General features: G+C 39.1%; 1 protein-coding gene across 2 annotated transcripts in view; it reads left to right on the top strand.

The window, feature by feature from the left end:
* The window catches only part of ugt8 (UDP glycosyltransferase 8), a 30162-nt gene that overhangs the window by 8672 nt on the left and 3229 nt on the right, over positions 1–18261 (top strand). For both annotated transcript variants that reach the window (XM_086156806.1, XM_086156805.1), the window contains 3 exons: positions 394–536; positions 11862–11938; positions 17969–18188. In XM_086156806.1, the coding sequence (XP_086012932.1) occupies positions 394–536; positions 11862–11938; positions 17969–18188 (440 nt within the window). The remainder of the gene's footprint in view (positions 1–393; positions 537–11861; positions 11939–17968; positions 18189–18261) is intronic.

The following is an 18261-nucleotide window of genomic DNA, read 5'->3' as shown; positions in this document are numbered from 1 at the left end:
ACTTGTTAGTCAAAGCATTTTTGTAAACCTACTTGCATTTTTATGACATGATACAACACTGTGACTAATTTTTGTTTATTCAGCACTTTGATAAAAAGCAGGTTATAAATTGTATTATAATTTATAATGTTAATTGTCATCATGCTTGTTATGAGTAATGAAAGTTTAAATTAAAGTGTTTTTTAAATTGATTAATTGCAGTCATAATATATTAGAATCTGTCTTCTACCCAGTCCCTAAATTATTATGCATACTTGCAGTACATAAAATTCAATGTTCAATGATTGATGGTTGACGGAAATGTGAAATTACAGAAGGGTATAGCTTTATCAAAAATGGTGATAAAGCATGATATAAAACATCAATTTACATTTTTTTCTTTTATATCCACAGGATTTTGAAGCTTGGGTTAATGATACATCAGAACATGGGTTTGTAGTGGTTTCATTTGGGGCTGGGGTCAAGTATCTTTCCAAGGAAATCACTCACAAACTGGCGGGAGCCCTCGCCAGACTGCCACAACGTGTTGTTTGGAGGTAAAGTATCAAGCTTCTCTTTAATGTATATAGGTGCCACATTGACGAATATATTCTTAACTAATTGAACTAAGTAGTGATTTTTTTTCTCTGTGTGTTTAGTCCACTGTATATTAGTGATATTTTAATGTTATTGTTTGTATTTCTCAGTGCCCTTTATGATTTTAAAACATGTTCAAACTTAAAGTCAAATTTTCTCCAGTTCTGTGCAGCTCAAGGTTATTTGGGATTAACTAGTTACTCATTCAGCATTGCAAATCGAATCCTGAATCCAAGAGTAATCATCCTCTATTTTGGAGGTCTAGTAATGTTTTGCTAAAAGTAATGAAACTTTACTCTAATCCAATGGACTGAGAGACCCCTGTATGTATGTATACATTCTTACTCACTAATTAAAAATGCAAAAAAAAAATCCCTTATCAGATGTCTACAAAAATTTAATTCTTTGGTTATATATTTCTTATCATTTTGCATGTCTGTTAATACATATATAAGACTTGACAGCATGGTAGTGCTGGTCATAAAATTATCCCAATGTTTGTGAGACAGGGTTTATCGTAGAGTAGAAGTTCAAGTAATTATTAAGCAGTTTGTCAATGAATCCATAGCTGAAGGTCCTCGACAAAAAGTTTCCAAGAAGGTGAACGTATGAGGATGGCACTGAAATTATATCATAATTTAGCTTTAGTAGGGATTCAGATTAAAAAACACTTAAAGAATCATGATATTTTGATATTTTTTTTGCACCCACTGAGCATTTGAAGAATTATTTTAAAATGTAGTCCGGTAATTAAATAAAATAACTTACCTCTGTGATAATCTCAGTTGGATAACCTGACTATACCTTTACATTTTTTGCCAAAATCCCAATGTTTGATGCATTTGTACCGACACTGCAGTTAACTTTTCTTTATCAGATAACAAATCACGCAATCTCTCAATCCCTTCTGACATCAACTTTTATGCCCATCCATTTCTTCTTGGCCCTGCCTGGACCACAAGTGCAATATCTGTAGACACAACATTAATTCCTGTCCAAGCCTGACTTTATTACAAAATGCCATTCCCAAAGAAACAAAAATGTGCTCACTCTAGAAACAATGTGCAATGGCTTCCTAAATGATGTATTTTTCACATTTATTTTATTATTATTTTTTTAATAACAAATATCCATCAATTTAGAATAATGGGTCTTTACATCATGATACAAGTATAAACACAACTGGTGTAAATGGGTGATAAAAAGGCCATATTTTGCCTATAGATGTGAAACAATCTTATGAAACAATAACTTATTTACATGACTCGTTTTGATTTTCATCTTTTGTGATAAAACTCGGGAGCTGGGTCGATTACTCTGCCCTAACAGACAGCGTTATCAATGATGCACCCCTAGCTGGCTTCTTCGCAGTCCTTCAACAGCTGGATGAGGAGGTGCCTGAAAGGGGTACCCAGCCATTAGAATCCCTTTTGATGTGATTAAAACGTACCATGATAACGGTATTTGTTAAGGTAGACTATTCAGCCAAGCTCTTAATAATCTGTTCAAGTCTGTCATGGGAATACGATTTTGAAATTGTCCGCAAATCTATCTGGTTTTATAATTGTAGGAATTGCGTGATATTGTTATCAACGATGTTGCCCGAGCTGACCACTTCTCATTACCGTATAGCTCTGCTATGCCCTTCACTTTTAGGCCATGAAACAAATACGCTTCACAGAATGAGGAGTCTGGAAGAAGAAACTTTGTTTTGGCAATTACTTATTACTAATTTTAGTTTTAGTCATTGAATGTCATGACATGGAGGAAAATTTTGGGGGTAATTCACAATGCAAACAGTTAGGTTGATAATGCCTGCACATTCTGCCTTCCATTATGCCAATATACAGAGCAGGTTAGTGCACTAACATTGAACACCTACACAAACACTTTGGCTTATTAGCAGTTGGCAGAAGGAGGCTCACAAAGTTCTAACCAGCATCCCTTGGCTACTTCGTCTGGGTAGTGTTACAGTACACATATCTCGTGTTGTGTTCCTATCTCTTTTGTGGCATAATTTCATATCTTTGCGCTTATTTTGTTGTTGTTTTTTGAATAATCATCATGGGCCCTAAGAAAGCAAGTGGTAAAGCAAGTGGTGATCTCAGAAATAAGATGCTTTCTATGGAAATCGAGCACGAAATAATAGCGAAGCATGAATGTGACGTATGTGTGACCGAAATTGCATGTGAACATAATCGCAATGTGAGTTTGTGTGTGTGTGTGTGTGTGTGTGTGTGTGTGTGTGGGGGGGGGGGGGGGGGGGGGGGGGTGAAAGTTGGGGTGGTAGGGTGGTGGTGGAACGAATGTATTTGTTTCCTGTTATTTTAAATGGAGGAAATTCACTTAATATCATAAAGATAAAAATCATCATACAAACACTTCTTGCATTAATGAAATTTGTATCTTAACGGACCAATGTATATCTAAAGATCTCTCCTGAAAATAGATTATTAAAAAAATTACAGAAAGACAGATAGAAAATTTGGATCTCATTGGTTAATTAGTCAAGTCTGATGTTTGCTAAACATTTAAACCAGAATCCTGATGTCCAGAAACCGGATGTTTGAATCTTGTTTGCAGATGTTAATGGCTAATACATTAGGTTTGTAATTGTGCAAAACAAATGTTCAAATTGAAGGAATAGAAAAGTAATATCTCTGTCAAAATGTGGTTTGTTAGATTGGTTATCAAGTGAAATGCAATTTCATTTGCAATATTACTGTTGTGAATTATATTTATTGTGAGAAATTATTTTGTGGCAAAGGTTATCTTAGGTGCTTCTGTCAGTGGGTATAAATATTTGTTTTCATGAAGCGTTCACAGTTGTTGGTGGGAGTTGCTTGTTTTTCCACAGAAAGGCCAATAAAAAAGATAGGTGAATATATTAGTGACTAATCATTAGTCACTAATGTGTTTACCTGTGTTTTTTTATCGGTCTGAAGTATATGTACTCAAAGTGAGATAACAACAGAGAATAGTCATTCATTTGAAACAGAGGCCAGAACCTTGTTAAAACAAAAAAGGTCTGATGGTATTTAGGAGAGGCAGCATGATATTTAATTTAAAATAACATGGATTGTAACATGAACCATTATAAGCCATTAAGTTAATAGAATTATGTTTCACCCAATAGTCAATTGAGATGTTAAGGTCAATGAGGGCAGTGGTAATTGTCTGCACTTGTGAACACAGGACAAGACAACAATGTTGGTCATTCAGTGGAATTGCAATCTTGGAAGAGAGGGATTCCTTGTCTGTGGGGATCAGGATTCTGCTCAGTGCCAGCTGTGGCTGTGGACTCCAACAAAAGAGAGGCAGACAAGGCCACAAGTTTCACAATAGAAAGGTTGCTTAGACAGAGGGCAGAGGGCTGTGTCCTGTTGTTGCTGTTTCTGCTTCCCAGTGCTGACTTGATTTTGTGGCGTCGGGCTCGGAAGGCTTGGTGTAAGTGCAGTCCACTGCAGAGTATCTGATGCTGCCCAACACCGAGTTTGGTGTTGGGCAGCACCTTCCCAGGTAGCAGGGTTAATGTAGAAAGAATTGAGATCTTGCTTACAGATGTCTTTATAGCAAAGCTGGGTTCAGCCAATAGGTCTTTTGCCGGATGCCAATTTGAATTGAACGATGTCCTTCAGATTTCTTCCTCTTAGCATTTATCCTCTGCACATCTGCAAGCCAGTGCTGACAGCACTGATTAAGGAGAGCAAACATGCTTGGGAGACTTGATCTGCATACCACTGCTGCATGTGATATTCTGTCCTTCTAGGTGACATAATAGGCACATAATTGCAATTATATGCCTCAGGCAGTGTAGACAGAAGCTGTTGAGCCTACCTTCTGGGTCTGCTTATGTGGTCTAGGTGTCACTTCCATACAGGATTAAGCTTGACAAAGACCTGTATCTTTGTCTTGACTGACAGTTCGCTGTTGTTCCAGCTCCTGGTGGTAAGCTTTTCAAAGGTGGAAGGTACCTTTCTAGATAGGTACCTTTTTTCAGATAGGTGTCCATTGTTAGAATTGTGATGGTGAGTCCACGATTGGTGAAACTATTCACAGCCTCTGCTGTGCAGCTATGAATGGAGATTGACGGTGGAGGTTGTTTACCGTGTCCCAGTGGATGGTCAGGCCGAAGTCCTGGCATGTCTGGGCGAACCGGTCAATGAGGGTTTGCAGGTTTTCCTGTGAGTGTGCAGCCATTACTGCATTGTAAACAAGATGGTGACTGATCTGACCTTTGTTCTGGCTTTATGTCGAGCAGGGTTGAATAGATTATCTTGTAAAGTCCATGTATGTTGGTAGACAAACTCAGTTGAGACGCAACCCTGTTTGACACCATGGCAGATTTGGAAAAGGAGCTAGGGTGACCCAGCAATGGATGGTGCCTTACATGTTCATGTTGAAGGGTTAGAGGATGCGTAGGAGGGATGGGGGACAACCTACCTGCTTGATTACATTGCTGCTCACAAGTTCAAAGGCTTTGGTGAAGTTAATGAAGACAAAGAAAAGTCGTTTCCTTTCTCTTTGCATTTCCACTTGAACTGTGTCATGGAAAAGCCCCTGTCTGTGGTAGACTCCTGCTCTGAACTCTGTTTGTGACTAGGTATATATTTTCCGGGAGGAAAATATGTATTGCTTTAGGAGTTCATTGTAAAGTGTCGCAGTCAGACATCACTCATCTCAAGCTTCATCCACCCTAAGAAGCTGGGTGGCTATGGTGGGAAAGCACCTAATTTGCTGGGGGCTGCCCAGGTTGAGAAGGGTAGTAGCTGCCCATTGAGACATCACATCTCTCCCACCATCAGAGGCAGCCCCTGGTGCCCATTTCTACACCAATTCAGAAACTGTATAAGTATATGTAGTAGAACAATATATATGTTAGCCCAATAGGGCAATATACAGAAGATAAAGAACTTTATCACAATATTCTAATTTTCTGAGACAGTCCTGTATGTAAGCCCTGTGATGCCCAGGCCGGAGGTCACCCCAACCGTGGCTTTGCTGGTGTAAGCCAAAGGAAATGTAACCTAGTACATTTGGTCACAGTTTGGCTGGGGAAATTGCCTGAACAGTACTGTGGGGCATATGCCAGCCTGTTTGAGTCCAAGCCTAGTTACTGTATCTGTTACAGTTTTCTCCCTTGCCTTGTTTTTTCCTGGAGAATGCAGACAAGGTATTGGGAATACGATTGAACTCTTAGGTGGGGCAGTGTTTGATGTATGCCAGGACACATCCACTTTCCAGTCTCTATGAAGGTTTCCCTTTCTACAGCTTACATATTTATTACATGTTTTAATTACAGTTGTTTTTTGGTACTGCCAGTGAAAATATCTATGTATGTGGTTTATAACTGAGATATTTGTCAAAATGTTCAGGAACAAAAGGCTACCATTAGATTTGGCTAAGAATTTACTCATTTTTAAGATTAGCAAATTTTGCCATTAATGCGCTATGGAACAGGGCCAAGGTATGTTACTATGTGGTCATCGTTTACCCCGATGGAAAACCAATATCATTGGAGAAAGAGCATAAGTTTGATAACATTAACTGTGAAAAATAAACCCAACCATGAATTCTCAAGTACTAAGATGTTATGTTTTCTATAGACAATAATACTCCTTGAGCATTAAGCATATGTAGTTATTTTTCTTGACTTATGTGGTCTTAATCTTGTATTAAATCTTGTATTTTAAGTACCTCAAGATGAAGCAATATTGTTTTGTGACATTGAGTGTAATGTCACTTCCAATGTGAAGAGTTGAAGGGGAATATGAGACAAGAGACAAAGCCAAATGAATTATTTCATTGATTTCTGGCTGCATGAATGTAGGCTTTGATTGGCAGGGTAATGAATCAGATCTTTGTTGAGGATATATCAAGAGATAAAAGTCTCTTGTTTAGGAAGAGAAGGAGTCCCAGATAAAAGGATTACGGTTGGAAGAAAGCATGCTTATATGATGTGTGCTGTACTTATTAGAAATTCAGCTCATGTAGGGTAACTACAACAAATACTGACAGAATACAATATACATGCTTTGTAGCCTGTAGAAAAATGTACTGTGGAATCTTGAATGTTTTAACATCTTAAAAAATTTGTCCTAAAACTATACTATGTAAAGTATGTATCCATACTATACATTTCATTAATGTAACGGCTCACCAACTGTGTGAACTAAAGAAACTTCCAGAAAGAACAAAAGATTTAATTAGGTAAGGGTAGATTTTACTGAGGTGCCTTTGCCATATTTGTGATGTTGGGCAAATTGAATTGTATGATAAATATTGTGATGCCATCATGTCATCAACTAGTTTTTCTTTTAGTTAATTTTCACAGTGATTGAGAAACATCAGTGATGTCCGTTTAAGAAAGTAAACCTCTGTGTCTTTAAACAAATTAAGTAGGGTAAGAAAAGGTTGTTGCAATAGTAAACAAAAAACTCAATTACATTTACTAACTGTTGTTGCAATTATTATTTGAATAGTCCTACTCATCAGTCTAACTCATCACACTGGGACACAGGCCAGTGTCTTGCTGAGCCGGTCCCAAGCCCGGATAAATGTAGAGGGTTGCGTCAGGAAAGGCATCCGGCGTAAAATTTTTTCCAAAACCAAATATGTGACTCAAACCTAGTAATCTTTTGCCAGATCAGTCGAGGCCTGACTGAACAACAACCACCATTGGTACTGATGACCTACAGCAGGGATGTCAAAGTCAAATACACAGAGGGTCAAAAAACTAATTTGTTTCAAGCCGAGGGCCGGACTAGTTCAGTGTTTATTAAAACATATTGAACTGACTGAACATAGCCTATTGAACCAACACCTAAATGCATAAATGAAATTGCATGCATTATAAACTGAAAATGCAATATCGTGCTGCTCTATAATCATATCAATTACTACTTTCAAATAGTAAAATGAGAAAATAAAAATAAATAAATCAAATCAGTTGTATTCTTTCTCATGGCTCCTATCTGCAATTTTCCCTGAGTCCATTAACTGAAAATAAATATAAATAAATAAAATACAATAAAAATAAAATACAAAACTATGGCACACAGACAAAACAATACTTTCTTCAAGAAAGAAAAAATAGGTCTTGTAGAAACAAATGTAAACATTTAACTGAATTAAAAACTAAAAATATGTTCATGCTCTGTGATTCTCACATGTCTGGGGCTTAGACTGATACTCAATGGTGTCTTATCTTTTGTAAAAGTTCATCAATGTTCGGGTTCAGGCTCTGAGCTGAGGAAATTGAGTGAAGGGGCTTATCACTAAGACGGCTCCTGTGTGATGTTTTGTTTAGCTTCATCAAAGAGAACAGTTGTTCACACAGGTATGTGCTGCCAAACATAGAGAGCTACTGAGCAGCTTGGATGCGCAGCTGGGTCATTGTGTCGGGGATGAAACGTGTAAACTCAGCAGCACTCACTCCCATATTTTTCCTTCAGTGTGTCATTGCACTGAAGCTCAATCAACTCCATTTGTAGGTTTGATGGTGCGCTTTCCACGTCAACTGCAAAAGGATTTGTGAGCAGTGCAAACCTGCTTTTTTGGGCTTCAAAGTCAGCAAATCGACGTCGCAAGTCGGCTGTTGAGTTTATTGGCAAACTGTGCACTTGGGAAGACAGTGGTAGAGAGTTTCTCTTTCATGGTCTGGCAGGTGGGAAAATGGCTCAAGTTTTCTATCTATCTGCATCTGCAGGCAAAGTTTCTTCACATAAAAGACATGCAGGTTTGCCTTTTACCTCCATGAACATGCACTCTGCCTCCCAACTGGCTTGAAACCCCCTGTTCTCAGCATCCACCTTTTGTTTAGCCATTTTGGGGAGGAAGTAGCTGAAATTGGACATCTGCTCTGATTGCTGATGAAGAATGAAGCCAAAACCCACTTGCTGCGCTGCAGTTTGCGGACTTCCATTGCATTGTGGGGAATGTAGTATTGGTGCATTCAAAACACCAGCGGGTGGCTGCGGCCTGCGGGCCAGTTCTATTAATAATCAATTTCATCTCAGGGGCCATAGACAATTCATTCGCGGGGCGGATCCCGCCCGCGGGTCTTGACTTTGATATATGTGACCTACAGGGTACCAGTGGAAATTTGGCTACTGTGGGTCAAAGAAGGAGAGGAGGAAGGCACATTTGGAAGCAGAGTGAGAAGAGGAAAGGCAAGAGTCTGGGATTGAGAGTAGGGACTTTGAGAGTAGGGACTATGACAGGAAAAGGTAGAGAGTTAGCTGACATGATGCAGAGAAGGAAAGTGGATATACTGTGTGTCCAGGGGACCAGTTGGAAAGGTAGTAAGGAGCAGGCTTTTATGTCATGGTTCTGACAGGAGGGAGAAATTGAGTAGGAGTTCCCTTGAAGGAGGAGTTTGTTAGGAATGTTCTTGAAGTGAAGAGAATGTCAGATATACTATGAGTCTGAAACTGGAAATTGAAGGTGTGATGCTCAATGTTGTTAGTGGCTATGCCCTGCAGGTGGCATGTGAGTTTGAGGAGAAAGAAAAGTTCTGTAATGAGCTAAATGAAGTGATGCAGAATATCCCCGGAGATGAGAGAGTGGTAATTTGCGCAGACTTCAATTGGCATGTTGGTGCAGGCAATAGAGGGGATGAAGTAGTGATGGGAAGATTTGGTATCTGGGATAGGAACACAGAGGGATATATGGTGGTAGACTTTGCAAAAAGGATGGAAATAACTGTAGTGAACATTTTTTTCAGAAAAGACAGGACCATAAGATAACTAACGAGAGCGGATGTTGGAGCATGCACGTAGACAACATCTTGTATAGACAAGGTAACCTGAAAGGGATCAGTGACTGCAAAGTAATTGTGGGTGAGAGTGTAAGCAGACAGCCAAGGTGGCTTGTAGGATGACTGGTGACAAGGAAGAGCAATAGGTCAAAGGCAGAGAAGAGGACAAGTGTTTGGAAGCTGAAAAGGGTGGAGTGTTGTATGGTTTTTCGGGGAGGAGTTGAGAAAGGCTCTGGGTGGTCAGAGAGACCCCTGGACACACAGTATATCCACTTTCCTTCTCTGCATCATGTCAGAGAGATCTTCCAGATGATTGGACAGCTAGTGTTATCAGGGAGACAGGTAGGAGAGTACTTGGTATATCATCTAGAAGGAAAGTAGATGAGGAGACTCGATGCTGGAATGAGGATGTGCAGGAGTATATACAGAGAAAGCGGCTAGCAAAGAAGAAGTGGGATACTGAGAGGACTGAAGTGTACAGGGAGATTCAGTGTAAGGGAAAGTTAGAGGTAGCAAAGGCAAAACAAAGGGCATATGATGACTTGTATGCTCTGTTGGACAGTAAGGAGGGAGAGAATGATGTATACGGGCTGGTGAAACATAGATTGAGATGGAAAGAATGTACAGCAGATTAAGGATAGAGAGGGAAATGTATTGACAGATGCTTGAAGAGTGATGGGAAGATGGAAAGAGTACTTTGAAGAGCTGATGAATGTGGATAATGAAAGAGGCAAAGGTAGAAGAGGTGACTATTATAGACTACAAAGTAGTAGACATTAGTAAAAGTGAAGTGAGGAAGGCATTGAGGAGGATGAAGAGTGAAAAGGCAGTTGTTCCTGATGATATAACTGTGGAGGTTTGGAAGTATCTAGGAGATGCAGCGGTACAGTTTCTCACTAGTTTATTCAACGGGATCATGGCGAGTGAAAAGGTGCCCAAAGAATGGAGTCAAATGTGATGGTGTCCATTTTTAAGAATAAGGGGGATGTGCAGAATTGCTGTAACTATAGAGGGATAAAGTTGATGAGCCATAAAATTAAGTTATGGGAAAGAGTAGTGGAACCTAGACTGAGAGCTGAAGTCAGCATTAGTGAACAGCAGTATGGCTTCATGCCCAGAGAGAGTACTACAGATGCAGTATTTGCATTGAGAATGCTAATAGAGAAGTACAGACAAGGCCAGAGGGAGCTGCATTGTGTTCTGTAGACCTAGAAAAACATATGACAGGGTGCCCAGAGAGGAGCTCTGGTATTATATGAGGAAGTCTGGAGTGGCAGAGAAGTATGTTAAACTGGTGCAGGACATGTTTGCTAGCTGTGAGACAGTGGTGAGGTGTGGTGTAGGGGTAACAGAAAAGTTCAAGGTGGAGGTGGGACTCCATCAGAGATCAGCTCTGAGCCCCTTCTTGTACGCAATGTTGATGAACATGCTGACAGATGAGGTTAGACAGGAATCTCCATGGACCATGATGTTTGCAGATGACATTTTGATCTGTAATGAGAGCAGAGAACAGGATGAGGAAAATCTAGAGATGCTCTGGAAAGGAGAACTATTTGCAGCAAGACAAAAGTATATGTGTGTGAATGAGAGAAACCCTGGTGGAACAGTAAGGCTACAGGGAGGAAAGATCAAGAAGTTGGAGGATTTCAGGCACTTGGGCTCAACAGTCCAGAGCCGCAGAGAGTGTGGAAAAGACATGAAGAGACAGGTTCTAGCGGTTGGAATGTGTGGAGAAAAGTGTCAGGGGTACTATGTGATAGAAGACTCAGCCAGAATAAAGGAAAGGTGTACAAGACACTGGTGAGAGCAGCGATGCTGTATGCCCTAGAAACAGTGACAATGACAAAAAGACAGGAGGCAGAGCTAGAGGTCGCGGAGATGAAGATGCTATCGTTCTCTTTGGGAATGGCAAGGATGTATAGGATCAGGAATGAGTCTATCAGAGGAACAGAGAAGGTCATGGAAGCCAGACTGAGATGGTTCGGTCATGTACAAAGGAGGGATAGTGAACGTATTAATAGACTGATGCTGGAGCTGCCAGGCAGGAGGTCAAGAGGAAGACCAAAGAGAAGATTTATGGATGTAGTGAGAGAGGATATGAAGGCAGTTGGTGTTGGAGAGGAGGATACAGAGAGTAGTATTATATGGAGAAGGTTGATACACTGTGGCGACCCCTGAAGGGAAAAGCCAAAAGGAGAAAAGAAGAGGAAGAAGAAGAGATGCTTAAAAACAGAAAAAATATGGTTGTAAAGAACTCAACTACTGTTGAATATATCTAAACTAAAATGTGACAGTTTCCAATTATTAAGAGATGGATAATCCGTGTCAAAATATTTTTGTGATACTGGACTTGAATTTTTTTTTGGACTTGAATTAACCATGACCTGGAAGACTGAGAACCTACATAGACATGTTTTAAGGACTTATCTACAATACTATTTCTTAACTCTTTAGGGAGGGGTGACACAAAATGAATGCCTGTGCTTTTTTTGCCCTCATTAATTTCCATTTTACTATTTTGTCTTAGATTTTCAGGTGTTCCACCTAATAACCTTGGCAACAACACCAAGCTTGTTGAGTGGATGCCTCAGAATGACTTATTAGGTAAGTATATTGGTTTGTCTTTTGAAGTTCTTGTTAAGCACTCCAAATGATTTTCTTTTCTAAAATTACATGATTCTTGTGTAATGAAATTATTATAGTATTTTCAAGTGACTCGAAGTTTTAAAGATTCTCAAGTAAAAGACAACTGCCACTGTTTGATCAAGACAAGTTCACCCCCCCAGACCAGACAGACTGCAGCGGATGTGATGAACTATGCTTTGTGTGGCAAGGCTCTTTAGGTCTACTTATTAACCAAAGTTTTTGGTTGATAAGTTGGCACACAATAGAACTGATGTCTCAGCTGAAACACACTATAACAGAAAGACGAGTCCAGCTCAAATGTTTTTATCAATTTCTGTACACTTAATCTTTTGTTTGGCTCTCATAAGCCTAAAAGCCAGCTGTCCATTCTTTTACATCTTTTGGGCAAGGTATTTAACAGAATGACCTGAATGGCAGCTACTTTTTAAAGAAACAAAGCCTTAAAATTTTGTTGGCTTTATTCTGAAACATTTGGAGGAACATAACAGTTGTCCCTTTGCTTTGACTAAAGTCTTATGTTTCTTTATTGAATTGATGATAAAGATTTGTATGTTTAATGGAAGAAAAAAGGAGTGGATGAAATTTACTCAGTAATTTTGTGATAATGGGACACTGTTTTCATACAAATGTGCTTAAATTCCATTTAATATTACATTGCATCGGATTGGCTCTGTTTCATGTCATCTTGAATATAAAGTGGAAAACTGTAATAATGATACAATGTCTTCTATAGATATCTTATATACACTGCATGCACAATTATTAGGAAGTTGTATTTTTGAGGATTTATTTTGTTATTGTACAACTACATTGCTCTTGGTCAATCCAAAATGTTCACAAATCCTCAAACCTGAACATTTTTATTAGTAATAGTGATGTTTTGGCTTTCTTAAGAGAATATCTATATCTATACCATTATTAGGCAACTATTAGTGTGCAGAATTATTATGCAACTAAATGAAATGAAGATTTCCCCATCTCACTTGTGTTATTTTCACCTGATAAAGTGAGAGTAATAAACGCACTTAAAATTTACTAGTAAAAATTTCTGAAATTAAAAAAAAACAAAAAAAAAACCTCAGTGACCAATATAGCCACCTGTCTTTTGATAACAGTCCAAAGCCTTCCATTCACAGAGTCAGTCAGTTTGTTAATCTGGTCAGAATCAACTTTTCGTGCGGCTGCAACCACAACCTCCCAGACACTGTTTAGAGAGGTCTACTGTTTACCTTCACTTCTTACGCAGGAATAAATTTCCTGCGTAAGAAGGGCCCAAATGTTCTCAATAGAATCTAAATCAGGTAAAGAAGGGGGCCATGTCATTAGTTTTTCATCTTTAAGGTCTTTACTAGCCAGCAACGCAGTGGAGTACTTTGATGCATGTGATTGAGTGTTATCTTGCAAAAAAAAAATCAGTCTTCTTGAAAGATGCAGACTGTATCCTGTACCACTGCTTGAAGAAAGTTTCTTCTAAAAGTTGGTAGTAGGTCTGAGAGTTGATTTTTAACCCAATTTACAACTCAAAGATGTCCATCTAGCTCATCTTTAATAATCCCTGGCCATACCAGTACCCCACCTCCACCTTGCTGGTGTCTGAGTCGAAGTGGAGCTCTGTGTCCGTTACTGATCCGACCATGGGCCCATCCATCTAGTCCATTAAGATCCACTCTCATTTAATCAGTCCACAAAACCTTTGAAAAATCTGTCTTCAGGTATTTCTTGGCCCATTCTTGGTGTTTCAACTTACTTTCGGTCTTTCTTACTTTGGCCATGTCTCTGAGAACTGAATTCCTTGTACTTTTTGACACTCCAGTTAGGTTGCAATTGTGGAATATAGGAGCACTGGAGAATAATGGGTTCCTGGTAGCTTCATGTTTGATTCTTCTCAAATCTTTGGTGGTTAATTTGCATCTTTTCTTCTCAACACGTTTCTTGCGACCCTCCTGACTATTTGCAACAAAACGTTTGATGGTTTTGTGATCACGCCCAAATATCTTTAACAGATATCGGGATTTTGAGCCAAAAGTGTTTATCTCGCTGACTTGATGTGTTTTGGACCAACTTGTGAATAACTTTGGAATTCTTTAGAGCTGGTGCCTGGTGCTGAAATATGTTGAATAGGATATGATTCTACACAATAAATGTCAATCACCGAAATCCAGCCGCAAGTTTAAAAGATGTAAATTTATGCCCAGAAATATTTGGACAGTGACACAAGTTTTGTTATTTTAACTGTCTACTAAAAAATATTCAGGATGCAATTATATAATCAATATGGGCTTAAAGTGCAGACTCTCAGCTGTAATTTGAGAGTATTCGCATCCAAATTGGTTTAGGATTTTCTTTAATACATAGCAGCCTCTTTTTCAAGGGACCAAACTTAATTGGACAATTGACTCAGGAGGCTGCAAAAAAATAACAAGGCTCCATGGGCTCTTCCCTCAGTAACTTGTCATCAATTAAGCAGGTAAAAGTCTGCAGTTCATTCCAGGTGTGGCGTTTGCATTTAGAAGCTGCTGCTGTGAACAACATGCAGTCACATGAGCTCTCAATGGAAGTGAAACACACCATCCTGAGACCAAAAAAAAGAAGAAATCCATCAGAGATATAGCAGAAATGTTAGGAATGGCCAGATCAACAGTTTGGTACATTCTGAGAAAAAAAAAGAGTGCACTGGTGAGCTTGGGAACTCAAAAAGGCCTGGTCATCCATGAGGATAACAGTAGTGGGTGATCGCAGAATCCTTTCCATGATAAAAAAAAAAACCCTTGCACAACATCCATTCAAGGGAAGAACACTCTCCAGGAATTAGGTATATGAGTATCTAAGTCTACCATAAAGCTGCGACTAAATACATAGGATTCACCACAAGATGCAAACCATTAATTTGTCTCAAAAATAGAAAGGCCAGAACAGACTTTGCCAAAAAACACCTGAAGAAGCCAGCCCAGTTCTGGAACAGCATTCTTTGGGCAGATGAGACTAAGATCAACCTGTACCAGAATGATGGGAAGAGGAAAGTTTGGAGAAGAATTGGAACAGCTCATGATCCAAAGCACACCACATTTGTAAAACTTGGTGGAGGCAGTGTGATGGCATGGACACACATGCTTTCCAATAGCACTGGGTCACTTGTGTTTATTGATGATGTCACAAAAGACAGAAGCAGCTGAATAAATTCTGAAGTGTGGAGGGATATATTTTCTGCTCAGATTCAGCTAAATGCTGCAAAGTTGGTTGGACAGTGCTTCACAGGACAGATGGACAATGATCCAAAACATACTGCAAAAGCAACCCAGGAGTTTTTTCAAGCAACGAAGTGGAAAATTCTGCAATGGCCGAGTCAATCACCAGATCTCAACCCTATCGGCCATATATTTCCCTTGCTCAAGACAAAACTAAAGGCAGAAAGACACAAAAATAAGCAACAACTGAAGATGGCTGCAGTAAAGGCCTGGCAATGCATCACAAAGGAGGAAACTCAGTGTTTGGTGATGCCCATGGGTTGTAAACCTCAGGAAGTCATGACCTGCAAAGGATTCTCAACAAAATATCGAAAAGTAACATTTGACCTAGGGTTATGTTTATTTGTCTAATTACTTTTGAGCCCCTGTAGTGAGGAGCGTTTTTATAAAAAAAACCTACAAGTCCTACAAGTTTAATCTTATATTTTTGTTCAACCCCTTGAATTAAACCTTAAAGTCTGCACTTCTATTCTGGTGTAATTGTTTCATATCAAATCCAATGTAGTAGCATGCAGAGCCCACATCATGAAGATTGCGTCATTGTCCAAATATTTCTGGGACTAACTGTAACTATATTGGCACAAAGGTGTCTATCTTGCCAAGTTGTAGCGTTTTGGATCAACTTGTAAATAAGTTTGGAATTCTTATGAGCTGGTGTCTGGTGCTGAAATGTATTGAATAGGACATGATTCTACACAATATATGTCAAAATCACTGAAATTCAGCAGCAGGTTTAAAAGATATAGCTGGTGCTCAAATATGTCGAATAGGAATTGATTCTCTACAACATATGTAGATATTTCAAGAGTGCTGTATCCCTCTGAAAAACTTTTTACAATTTTTGACTTTTCAGAGTCAGTTAAATCTATTTTTTTTGGCTCATTTTTTCTGAGGAGAGGAATCTGCCTAATAATTACACACACCTTGATATAGGGTGTTGATCTCCTTAGGCCACACCCTCCCTTTGTTACTCAAATATACATCACCGGAAATAGATTAAATCCAAGAAGCATTCAAGTTTGTACAGCTTGGAGTTGGAAATTATGGATAAAATTATGATATGGTCAAAATAATAACTTCCCTAATAATTGTGCACCCAGTGTGGTGATACCTTTGCCTTTTGTTTGTTTGAACATGTAGAAAGGTGTGTGTGAGTGTCCAAACCTATATGTATGAATGTGTCGCACACACTTAGTAACGTCAACCATGTACAAGGTACTCGACTGAATTTTAAAACAAGGTAATCATTGGCAGGGTAATCTTCTGTCATAATCTTAATGAGGGGTATACTTCATTTTAGTGTCCATTAATCAGTGAGATTAGTGTCTTTAAGTGAAGAATACATTTTCAATATTGATATTTTGATCAAGCCCATCACTGATTCATTACTCAGTCCAATCCATTTAAAAACGTTCATTTTAGTATTTGGTAAACATATTTCAACCAATACATTACCTTAATGGATTTGTATTGATGGATAAAGAAGTGTGTTGTGTTGGTCTTGTCACCTCATACCATTTTTCTCACCGCTTTCTTTGAGCTTGAATCCGATTGTCAATACTGTTTAAATTTACATGTCCGGTTTAAGCAACCTATGCAAGCACTGGGGAGAACATGTAAACTCCACACAGAAAGGCCTCCGATGGCTAAAGGTTTAAAACCCAGAAGTTTCCTACTCTGATGAAAAGTGTGAACTGCTTTTCCCTTGTGCTGACAGTCCAGACATTTTTATCTGGACAGACAGACGGACAGACGGACAGACATTTAATTATAACAAAGCATTTTCTACATTTTGTCTCATTCAGTTTTAGATCAAGGCATGGAGACAATATGGAGTAGTTCATTGCTGTTAGTCAAGTCTATGTTCTAAAATATGCGTTGAGAGTGAAGTGAGGTCAATAAGTCATAACTTGAGGCCCTTGGAATGTTGTCTTAGTTATCACAGTCAATGCTGTGTAAATATTGTATTTTTTGATAATGTAAACTGTATCTGAAGTTCAGGTAGTGCTTTACATTCTAGACTTGCTTGTGTAAACCTTAAGTCAAGTACTTTGCCAGAACTGACCTAACAAAGATTTTGAACTTTATCTCCAAAACATCTAAACATGTGCTGCTCCTCTAATGTACTCATTGATGAATCTAGCTGTCCTTGTCACTCTCAAAGAGAACCTCAACACTTTCATCTCTGCTAGCTCCAGCTCTTCCTCCTGTCTTTTCCTTCGTGCCCTGGTTCCCAATCCCATACAAAAACGCTAGTCTCACAACCTAAAAACTTTACTTTCATTCTTGCTAATACTCTTTTTATCACACACCACATCTGACACTTCTCTGACCTCTTAAACCTGTCTGCACTCATTCTTCACCACTTTTTCACACTCCATGTTGCACTGGTATACGGATCCTAGGTACTTATAGTCCTCAATCTTCTTTATATTTACTCCCTGCAACCCCACTGTTCCACTTGGGTCCCTCTCATTCACACACATGTATTCTGTCTTGCTGCAGGTAACCTTCATTTCTCTCCTTTCCAGGGCATACTTCCACTTCTCTGGGTTTTCCTCCACCTGCTCCCTACTATCACTATAGATACAGATACGTCCGCAACCATGATAGTCCATTTTGAAAAAAAGTTATGTTGTGATTATAAAGACTAATGGGCCCTTTCAAAACAGGGTCCCTAAAAAATGATTTCTCAGCGTAGCAATTGCAAATGTTAGCATTCAACATGTCTCCTCTAATCCAGGCCATGCCAACACCAGGGGTTTTCTGAGCCATGGTGGTCTGAACAGTATCTATGAAGCTATGTATCATGGGGTGCCTGTGGTAGGAGTTCCCCTGTTTGGAGACCATTATGACACCATGACCCGCGTGGCAGCCAAAGGTATGGGTATTATGCTACACTGGAAGAAGATGACCGAGGAAGACCTCTACACAGCCCTGGTCTCCATTATAAAGGACACAAGGTTTGGCGTATTCCTGCTCAGCGCACTTTCAAACACGATGCTTTGTATTTAATCATTGTTTATCAGTGACCTC

Source organism: Fistularia commersonii, chromosome 12 (assembly GCF_037954325.1).
Source record: "Fistularia commersonii isolate RoL2024-O1a breed Wild chromosome 12, RoL_Fcom_v1.0, whole genome shotgun sequence".
Classification (NCBI taxonomy): domain Eukaryota; kingdom Metazoa; phylum Chordata; class Actinopteri; order Syngnathiformes; family Fistulariidae; genus Fistularia; species Fistularia commersonii.
Note: the sequence above shows the minus strand (reverse complement) of the source record. Positions and strands in the feature narration are given on the sequence as shown.